Here is a 12223-nt window from a genome sequence, read left to right as displayed (position 1 = left end):
AAATCACTCTAATATCACAAATCTAACAGCTCACTATTGAAACTAGTGAACGAAAATTTGCTATGTCGTATGTGTGTAAGACGGAGACAACAAATCCATGGGTAGCATCCTCTTAATACAAATTACAATTATGTTAGAAGAGCATTCAAATTTCAATTAATAACTAAACTTAAGACTTATTAATTTAAGTTTAAGATAATATATTATATTGTAATAATTTTACAAAATATTTTTAATATTATATGAGAGTATACCATCGTAATCCTAGTCACAAAAGCATACCTATAAACATTATAATTTATAATACAGTTTTATAATTTCCGTGACCTGTATTAACGTCGTGACTCGTGACATGATACGTACCTACTGAACTTTATTACATTTTTAAGGTTATAAAACACTAAAAACTATTTGATTTTATTTTAGGTTTCTATAACCTTTTATTATATAGTTATTAAATTGTTAATATATATATAGGTAATATATCAACTCTATGCGACTATACTTTATTACATTCACTCAACACAGTCACATAGGAAAATAATATAAGTTATCTAAATTCCATTATCTACATAATATTATATTGAATAACTATGTACTATCTAATAAATAGTTTAAATAATATATTTTTTTACAATACTGAATAATATTTTTTAACGTTTGTCTAATATGATAGGTGACTAAATAAAAAAACGTTTTGTGGAAATAGTTTGAACAGGTGTGTTGTAGCTGTGTGTATCTACTATTTATTAGCTTACACTATGTATTGACGTATTGTTGATATGCTCTGAATTCTGATACGTATAATACAAGGGTATTATATTTGTACAATTTATGACCCGGAACAATATATTTTAGCCAAATTTCCCCCTCCTACTGAAAAATAAGTTATTTTTTAAAATGTAAGGTAACTGTTTTGTTTTAGACAATGTTAGTTTACAGTGAATTGAATCTACTATCTATTCTATCCACACTAATATAATATTGGTCAATTATATATTATATAGGTATATAGGTACACATACGTTCTTATTGTAAATGTCACAAAATATAATATAATTTACCTAAAAATATAAATATTTAATATAATATATTAGATATTAGCTCCCAAAAAATGCCATTAGCCCTCTAAAATAGACAGCATTTTAGTTGTATGGGATCGAAGTCCAGTGGCGTAGCCAGGGAATGGGCTGAGGGTCTTTAGCCCCCCCCCCCCCGAAATGTTAAGAAAATTTAAAAATTATTTTAATGGTCTATGATGGTCGTTCAAAAAGTCTTAAATTGTATTTAAAATATTTAAAAATGTACTATAAGTATTAACACTTTTCAGCCATCTATCTGTGCTAGTGCGTATTTAATGTGTAAAAGTGTAAAAGTAGATCAGCCACCCCTCCCCCCCTCGAAAAAAATCCTGGCTACGCCACTGTCGAAGTCTATCCATTGGCTCACATTGATGTCAAAATTATTAGCCTCCATGGGCACTTAAATTTGAATATATTTTCTTCTATGTTGCCCACTTGGAAGCTCCTATGAACACGTGCTTCCACGCATAAATTCCAAATTGAATTGTTTCTTATTAACTTAATAAAAGTAGTAAAATGTGAAATATTAAATAAGTAAAAGGTAACCATTAAATATAATAATTTTTCAAGTAGATGTGTATACTCATTAGTCATTAGTCATTACTCATTAATTATTATTAATACTGTTGGTCCTTAATAAAAAATAGTTTACGAAGAATAATTTAAAATTTACCTGTATTCTAATATCAATGGATATTAGATGTTTCATATACCCATATTAATATTTATTAATTTATAATTCATATTTTAATATAATATATTTTATAAGCATAATAATTATTATTTATGTAGCTGGTAATAGCCAATAGTTAGGTATATGTTACCTGGGTACCATAAGTATTCGTACCTACCTTTAACACATACTATATACATATAATATATATATATATATATATATTAAAACATACACATTTGATAATAATATGACGTAGGTATATATACATTTCGATGACGTGTGCTTTTCATGTTTGTTCGGTGACCCAAACATTATTTTTCGAAGCAATAAAAATTAAAAAAACTTAAAATATTTACATGTATAACATTTAAAATCTTTTACAAATGTATTGTTAGCATTATTAGTTAAGAATTTAACATGGACTAATTTTCAAATATGTAACTTTTTGTTTACTAAGTTTAGTAAGGTTTTGAGTTAATCACAAAAATAGCTGTTTTAATTTTTTTTTTATGAATTTATGAATTAATACAATAAATGTGGTGTTATTATAAAATAAATACGGGCTCAGAGCTTTGAAGTATAAAACTTATACCTGTCACTTTGACGCGGCCTTGCAACGACATAGTGATTAAAATTTAAAATCGTTGATCAAAGTATTTATGTTTAATTTACAATGTATATTAAAAACTGTGTTAATCGCACTTAATGGCTAATGCCCAAATATTCGGTACCTATATATCTGCTACTAATTTTAATCGTCATTAAATTAATCTTTAGCGTAGATATGTACATACCTACTGAATACATATCAATACATTAGAGATCAATAAACGTAGTAAAAAAATGCAACAAAATTCCAGCCATTAGTGTCTAGTTAGCACGGTTATAGAATATAGGTAACCGCTGTAAAGCCAAGTCTTTAGTGACTATCTATTATTACTTATTTGAAAAAATAGTTATTTGTAATTAGAATATACCTATTAATTACTGTTCTGTTTATAACTTTTTACGGATCAAATTGAATGGAATAATTTTTGAAATGAAACCTTTTAGTATTACGTTAGGTAAATTTTAAATATTAATGTAAAATATGAGAGCTAAATCAATAATAATTATTTGCGGGTGATACATTAATTATAATATACAATATACTAACTAGTGCGTATAGCTAGAATTTAAGTAAGCAGATAAGATAATGATATTATATACCTAGGTACCTACCTACATTATATTATTATAAATAATATTATAAATTATTTGTTATACTACTCGAGTCATACTATGCGATTAAAATATATTCATAATTTTTATCTAACTTTGGTGGTTTAAATTTTTGAAAAATGTCTATCCGGCCTACCCCCTGATTTAAGAACATTACGGAAATAGTGGTGTAGGCGTGTTGCGTGTAGCACTTGCAGTCAGCACTCCGTACGAGTATGGTACCAAATTTACGTATTTACAGTTTTGTAACCACCCCGTTGTATATTATATTATTATAATATTATCTACATCATGGTACCCGCAAACATTATACGGTTGTAATATTGTATTATGCAACTGTACTATATGGTATTAAACAGCTTATATTACGTAGGTACCTGCATTATGATATTTTATAATAACCCTACTCAAGCATAAAAACATGTTACACGACAACTGACGAGTATAGGTACCGATTACTGATGTATGATATATGGGCAACGACAACTATGCCATTGTCAATGTGCATACATCATAATAATTAATAACAATATATTCGGTACCTACTCATAAGTCAATCTCATAAGCATATTATACCGGTGGACAGATAAATCATATTATGCAGAGCGTAAAATATTACCTACTGAATAATATGATTATAATGACTTATCGTCGTACGGGACAAGAGAATATCCGTTGCGTAGGTACACAACGCCAAATCCAATGATAACATTAATAATGCAGTACGTGTTTTTTTACTCGGTACGCTCACGACGGTATATAGAATAATACGTTGTTACTGTTGTGTAAATAACAACAACGATGTAAACGCACACAAAGTGTGCGGCGGCGAGAGCGTGTCGCCACACGCACACATTTCGGTGTCGTGTGTCGCAGTCGCACATCTTCTCCGCCCGCCGCCATCGCACCGCCGACCGGACGCGTCGAACGGCGGCAGCTGCGGCGACGACGACGGTCGCTTTTGTATTTCGTTTAACCGGCCGCCGTTGTCGTGGCGTACACCTTTGTGAAATAATAAAATAAAAATTTATTTCCCGCCAACCGTACCATACTAGGACAAAATCCTAGTTCCACCTTCCACGATTAATGACGTTTGCAGAAGATAAAGAAATGGAAATTATAGTAGTAATAAAGAAGGCAAAATGAAACAAAAAACAATAACCTAATTGACGGCAAGACACTGTGCCATAAGAAAGACGCTCTACGCACATTATTTCACGATTATTACTATTATATATATACGGCTGCGGCGTTCACCACTACCCATCCAACCATCAACTAATGACCCCTCCCCCCCACCCAGGCACACACGCACCCGCGATCTGCCACCACCGCCCCTGCCAAAGGTGTACACTGAACAAGTGTACCGTAGTACTGAACACCGTAAGCGGACAGTCCGCGCGTTAACAATCCGTGACGTCTCGTATCATAATATATTCATAGTTTTATAATATTCGTATTATTATTATCTCCGTCGTCACTCTTCGAAAATAATCAGTAATCACAATAATATTAATAATAATAATAATTCTATGATATTATGATAATACTATAATAACATAGTATTATAATATTGTAAATTGTTGTAAAACTCGATCGTACGATCGACGTCGTCCGACAACGGACAGGTCAAAACCAAACTGTACGTGTTTACTGCAGCAGCAGCATTCGCTTCGAGCAGTACACCGTCGTACGTGTAATACTGAGCTGTCGAGACGTGTTCGCGGCCCGTATTATTATATTATTTTATTATCGCCGAGTACACTCTGAAGTGCTGACACGGCCGTCGCCGATCGCGTTGTGTGCAGTCGTCGGTGCGTTATTTTTTTTCTCAGTAGTTGCGCGCGCGTCGAGTCTTGTAGTTTATCGCCAATCGCCTTGCGGCCGTCTACCCGCTTCTTTGTCCCTTCCTGTCCGCTGTGCGCTACTGCTCTCGGCCGGTGTCCTCCTGTGCTCGACATGACCAGTCCCGCGTAGTTATGTGACGAGTGACGACTACAGTGCTCTACACCCTCTCTTGTATATACACCTATTTACGCAACAGTGACGACGAGTTTTCCAAATTCCGTTTTGTGTTCTTCCACTGATGTTGGCCGGACGACGCCGATCAACATGGTTAAAAGGTACGTACACAGTCTGTGGTTTGTCTTGAAGAGTGGCTTTTGAGGGGGACATATAGATCTTTTGGTTTTTTTTTCGTGAAAATCCATCTCAATTAAACTCAATAGTAGGTACTGGAATAATAGGTCAGGTGAGATGCCTATGCGTTAGTATAATTAAGTGTCAAGCACTGTCCGCGTAGTGTTTCTATACAGATTTTCTATTCATTGAAGAGTTGTATTCTATTTCATATATCAATATTTTTATTGGATGGTTATAGGTAGGTTCAGTAGGTAATATATTATTTCTATGGGTTCCTAATTTTTGGACTCTGAATCGCAAAACCTTAAAATTCCAGTGATACTTGTTGCCTGTTAACACATTTACTGTGTATGATAAAAGTAAAAACAAGTCATCAAAAAAAAAAAAATTAAAGAAACTGCTCGTAATGATGTATGTATACATATTTAAAAACATGTGTTTACCTAATCCACGCTAAATAATAATAAAATAACATTCGGCCACGCGTAGGCAATAATAAACTGGGTGATAAACCATTTACTTAACGCCAAATGGCTTCAAACGAGTTGTTGATTGATATTCATGACGCCAATTTGCGTCAGTATGCGTTCAACATGTTAAATGTTATCTGTATGCAAAGGAAATAAACATATTTTTTAGACCAGCTTTTTTGTAGCTATCTCTGTCGTCTTCATTTTGGATATTGCTTACATATATTAATTATATTTTGTAATACAAGCAAATACACGCTCAACCACCTAAATTATCCTCAACATTATCAGATTAGTCTCTCTCTAGAGCCGTTCATCAAAACAGGTGACACATTTTTCATCCAAAACAATTTATGTAGGTAGCTACTACTAGGTACTTTATGTAGAGATCCATCTAAACTTCTGTCATTGACACTTAGCCATTTCATAATACATTTGAGGACTTTTTTTGTAAAAGTTTATAAGCCTACAAAGCTTACTAGCATGTCTAGGTCGTCCGCTGTAGGCCAGGTGACATTGCTCTGAACATTGCTGCCCAAAATGTTATGTTTTATCCTAGTCACAATAAATACTTGTGGATTTATAAAATATTTTATGGATATACTATTTATTAGTTATTATGTGTAGTATGGTGTAGTATATCATATATGGATTCATCAAACTTGATGTATCTAAAATAGGTGGTACGAAATGTAATGCTATAAATCAAAAGTTTTTTTAGATTTATTAGTTTAACAAAAATATTTACAATCAACTTGGGATAAGTATAAGTGACTATGTGAAGTGAAACAATATATTTTGAGTACCTATACCTATAAGCAGCGGCATATTGGCTAAACATTTCGGCCTGGGAAATTACATTGTAACAGGCCCACCATATATATTATAATAATCAATAATAATTTTCCATAAAAAACCTTTTTTTTTTAGGAATTCTCTTATTTAAGAATAATTTAATATGATAAACTTTTAACATGTGAGTACGTAACTTTTGTTTATGATTACCCAAATTACCAACTAGATTCACTTTCCTAGTTTCCTACCAGAGAAGATGTTGAAATGGAAAATCTAAGCATTTTTATTGCTTCAAAAAGTAATGGCAGAATATTATTTTTAAAAAAAACATTATAAAATTAACACATTCATCACTCCTCTCAGAATATTATATATTAAAACAAATTTTCTAATAATTTGTTCTACATTAAAACGAAGTCAATATAACCTGGGCTTTAATGTCCTGCTCTGAGTATTACTTTATTAATAACACAAAGCGACAGTGGTATTATATTATATTAACCTAATAATTGGTCTGATAGGTGCACAGATTAATTAATAAATATATAATTAATTATGTTATCGAGTCCGTAATATGCCAGTACTGAGTCAACGTTTGGCACAAATTTAAGATACTCTAGTTGGCCCTTGCTCACCATTCGGTGTGACGGTGTCTGTAGTATGTCAGTACTAGTTTCTCTGTATTAGTGTAGCACTAGATACAATTTTGGCCAGTACTTTTTCCGTAAGCCAACTGTTGGGTAACCAGTACAGGCGCATTACTGAACCTTTTGTGAGTATCTTTACAAATCCGATTGGGATGTTGGCGGTTTAAAATAAAATTTAAACCAACTCATCTATACTACTTAGTGCAGCCGAAATGAAATCCAAAATTGTTATACGAGTATACGACAATAAACAAGACAAACAATTAAATATTATTGAATAATTTGTAATCCAAGTACATCAGCCCAGAATTTTAATACGAGGATCAAACTACTGGAAACTTTCCGGTATCCTAACAAGCCGCTGCCCATAACCATGTATAATGTGTATTAGACATTTTGTTTAAGTAAACAATAAAAATACAATAGGTATTATATTTTTGATAATTCATGTAGTATTAACTAACTAGTTATGGTAAATTACTTTAAATATCCCTAAATATAGTATATAATATATAGTTATATTTTATTTATTACTACTTTAGGCCTTAGTGATAAAAATTATTTTTATAAATCATACTTTATTTCAGATCTGATGCAACTGATTCAAAAAAAAATAACTCCAAACATGAAAATGCAATCAAATATGGCGAACTTATAATTCTTGGGTAAATATTATGTATTCACTTTTTTGTTAATTCACCTTAAATTATGAAATTCTTATTGTTGGTACTCAAAATATATTTTTTTTTTTATCTTTATGACCAAATTAATCATGTTTTAGTTATAATGGCCAACTAACTGCGGGTGACAAAAGAAGGCGGCGCAGTAAATTTGTTTTATGGAAGAGAGATGTGGCCAATGGAATTCGAAGATCTAATCATTATGTTGTGCCCAGTCCTCAAAATTCACATGTATGTATTCTATTACATTTATATAAAATAATTAGACATTTACTAGGTACCTTTTCCATAACTGAAAAGATGAATTACACAAACATATAATTAAATTATAATACTATTATGGTATTATTAAGTATGCCACTATACTCTGTATAGTCAAGTGCCGCTCTCTCAGGAGCTATATTTTATTATTACAACAACTGCCTAGCTTTCATTTTGCTAAGATAAACACGATAAATCAATTTTTCATAGCAGCCAACAGTTGGAAACAAAAGCTGACAATGAAAACTGATTTAATAGAGGAGTGTGCTCTTACCAACCTGGACAAAAATTGGTTGCTTCTCGAGGTTACTCTTATAAGAGTTAGTGTACCATCTATCATATCATAAAGTGGGTAGCACATATCCACTTCAAAAAATGAATTCATGTTGTAAAAATGGTTTTGATTAAAAATATTGATAACTTTTGATATTTTCATATAATCAATGATTTATTTATGTAATATTTATATGTTAATAATTTCATATTTTACTTATATTTAAATGACTGCTTTAAAACCAAAATAATTATTTTAATATGCTTCATTTTTTAAATTTTATTTTAAAAATCTAACTACAAAAGTAATTAATTAAATACTCAAAACAATTAAAGTGGGCAAGTAAGTAATTGCTTTACTGTACATAGGAATATTGTATGTTGAATGTACCTCGTCATTGAGTAAGTCTCTGTAATGGATGTATTAAGTTTGAATCCAATGATAAATCATTGCATAAGAAAAACAGTTATGAAAGTTTCAACCCGAGTTTCAGCCTATACCACAAACAATATTTTATGATATATTTATATTGGTTTTTAGTAATATACTTAACAATTAGTATTATAGTAATTAGTAGGTTGAATTAAGTTTTTCCAAAAAATTGCATTAATTATATTATTTTAGTATACATATATACATCAAAATATAATATATACTATTATATTTGTATCATATTTAATTGTTATTAACTTTTGAGTCAATACCGATTTAATGTAGTATGAAGAGATTCTTGGTATAAACAGATTATAAGTAAAATTATACATTATACTAAATATTTTGAAGAATGTAATTGTTTACTATTAATAAATAGACTTCAAAAAAGTTCCAAATGTACAAAAATCGTTATTTTAATATCTAATTTATTAAATTTGAACTACCTAAAAATTTCTATAAAAAAAATTAAATATTTGTATTATAATATTGAGTTTTATTGAAAATTCATTCATTAAAAAAATATTTCTAACCATTTTAGATATTTTTAATGAGAAGTAAGAATCAATTATCTGGGACCTTGTATTGATTTATTGATATCTCTGGTTTATCACAACATTTTTTATTAATATTTTAGAACAAAAAACTAAAAAAAATTAAAAACGCCTACAAATTAAGTCTAAATGTTTTAAAATTTAATTTATTATAGAAAATGTAAATTTAAGTTATAACGGAATGTTTTAAGTTTCTGTGATAATTATTATTTAAAATTTGAATTAAAAAGAAATATCAAATATTGTTTAAGAGGATGCTATGCTATACCTGCATGTGTTGTCTCTATCTTACTGTAAGAGTCTAACAACCACAAAATTTGCAAATTTTACGTTATGAATAATCCATTTAACTCAGTTATGTTTAATTGACTTTTTTTCAAATTTATAAGGAACAATATTATCTAGTGAATCTCTACTTTTTTTATATTTTGACTTCAAAGTGAGTTATGATCATTTAAAAATTGTAAATTATTTGTACATTTTAAAATGCTCTTAAAGAGAAATCGCTTTTTTACGTGTCAACATTCAACATATTCAACATTTTAACTTCAGACGTTCATACAATTTAATTTTGCAATTACAATTAACTTTTTTTATAGTTTATATAAGAAAAATTATGAAAAACCTTGTATGAATTTTTCAAACCTTTTATGAACCTTGGTATGATTATAAAAAAGTTATGAATTTTGCAAACATTAGAACTTTTAATGTACTTTTGATATTTTTTTATTTTCTGAAAGAACAATTAACGAGGAACGTTGTATATTTTCAAGATTTTTAACCCTCAAACAAAAGGTTAATCGCACATAAATTGAAAAAATTAAAATATTATAAAAAGAGCCAACATTGTTTTAATAGTAAATAGTTTTTAGTAAATATTCCGTTTTCGGCCAATTTTTTTTGTTTATTTCTGAATATTTTTAAAAAAAACTGAGAATTTTCAATTTTTACCTCCCAAAAGTATGAACTAAATCTTAATTTGCTATCAGAAACCACCACGAAAGACATTGTTTCTTCTATAAATCGTGGTCACATACACACAAAAAAGAGAAAACTCACATTATTGTAAAATCAATACATTCACTGTTTCAGAATTTAAAACAAATCTTTATTAATATGTTATTTGTGGACATTACCTAACAAATTTGAAGAACGCTGCAAAACATATACTAATGTTTGTAGATCTTAATCTTACCAATAACTTTATTGTACTTTTAGTTAAGCATACATCTAATCAGTGGCGCATCTACGATTTAGCCCCCCCCCACCTTCACCAGAATTTTAATCTTAAGCTGTGCCTATATGTTTAATGTGTAAAGTAATTACTAATTTATATTTTTTTAGGCGGTGCTAGACAAGAACCAGCACTCCATATCGTACACACTGTCTCGGACCGAGGCAGTGATAGTAGAATATGTAAATGATGAGACAACTGACATGTTTCAGGTAATTATAAACCTATCTATATGAATTATAAATAATCACTATTCAAACTAATTAAATATTGACTATTTGACATACTTAATTTATAAAAAAAAATAATTTAAGATTGGTAAAATTATTTTTCAAATTTTATGCTTAATTGTAATAAGTAGTTCAGACATTTTATTTCCATGAAAAAATACCTATAAATGCTCTTTAAATAGCAGATTTTTTATTTAAAATAGGTAAATAACGTTAAAAAAATTCCTAAACCGTCAAAAAATACTTAAAAAAATAATGAATAAAAATGTAAAATGCCAAATGTTTATTTCTAGACAAAATCAATTAAAAATCATGTTTAATACATCTTATAAGAATTTATATGAAAATGCATATTATAAAATTTATATCATCCAATTAAATTTATACATTTTATTTTGTGTTAATTTGTATTTCTATAATTTGTTCATCTAAATATGCAGTTTAATGTTTGTTAATTTTTTTGAATGTTGGGTTTTTTTACTTGGACCCATTACTTTGAACCCTGCAATGATTAGAACAACAATAACAATGTATGTGATGTATGTCGTATACACAGTTCTTAGTAAAAATAAATTGTTTTACCGGATTGGTAAATTGCAGTCAATTCTCGATATAGTATAATTCAAAATATAGACTATGAGACGATGTGTGCTGGCTCTTTATCTTTAAATATGCAAAATCATGTAAACTTAGTAAAATATGCAAAAATATACAAAATACATTTGGATTGTATGTGCTATGAAAAAAATTTGTATCGAATCAGATTTTTAATATGCAGTTTCTTAAGAAATGCATAAAGTTCCGAGCCTTGTCCATAACTAACATAGATATTGTTAGTATCTACATTAACAATCCAACATTAAGTCAATGTTAATGCCAATCACGGTAGATTATAGAGGTATATGCACGGCCGTATATTCGTAATGCAAACAATTGTCCCAGTGAATGTGTTTTATTCACAGGTTTGACAGTAGATCACGCTGCAGTCTTTTGGCCTTAATTTTCATCTTGAAATACAGATTTCATACAATAAACAAACAAAAACTCGTCAAAAAGTCTTATAAAAAACAAAATCGTACATAAATTAATGTAAATGAAGACATATATTATAAATTTGACGTTATACTAGATAAAATGTACACATTAACAAATTAAAGTAAAATTATAAAATTAATAAATAATAATGGACAATGCTAGGATATCAATCCAAATAAAATGTAACTTTTTTATTACCTGATTATATATTTATATATTTTAAAAGTATTTAAAACTAAGAAACCGAGTAAGAAACACATAATTTAGATTCTTTTTTTTTATTTCTGGATATTTTTTTGGATGATCTATTTTGTTCTCTTTCGTATTGCCTCATTCGCATACGAATGTAATAATGCAAACAACTTGCCATCACACTACTTTTGTGTTTGTCACATGGAAAGTTTAAGTCCACATTTGTGATGATATCTGTGAGAGTTCTTTCATAACAATCAGACAATATAACATTTTTTACAAAATAAAATTCAGCATT

General features: G+C 29.3%; 1 protein-coding gene across 1 annotated transcript in view; it reads left to right on the top strand.

Moving 5' to 3' along the window:
* The first annotated feature begins 4448 nt into the window (after window positions 1–4448).
* Window positions 4449–12223, top strand: part of LOC100160395 (protein pellino) — a 15187-nt gene continuing 7412 nt past the window's right edge. The window contains exons 1-4 of the mRNA XM_001946247.5: window positions 4449–5102; window positions 7621–7698; window positions 7815–7944; window positions 10579–10680. Of these exons, the coding sequence (XP_001946282.3) occupies window positions 5092–5102; window positions 7621–7698; window positions 7815–7944; window positions 10579–10680 (321 nt within the window). The 5' untranslated portion in view covers window positions 4449–5091. The remainder of the gene's footprint in view (window positions 5103–7620; window positions 7699–7814; window positions 7945–10578; window positions 10681–12223) is intronic.

Source organism: Acyrthosiphon pisum, chromosome X, assembly GCF_005508785.2.
Source record: "Acyrthosiphon pisum isolate AL4f chromosome X, pea_aphid_22Mar2018_4r6ur, whole genome shotgun sequence".
NCBI lineage: Eukaryota > Metazoa > Arthropoda > Insecta > Hemiptera > Aphididae > Acyrthosiphon > Acyrthosiphon pisum.
The sequence above is the reverse complement of the archived record's forward strand: the minus strand, read 5'-3'. Positions and strand labels throughout refer to the sequence as shown.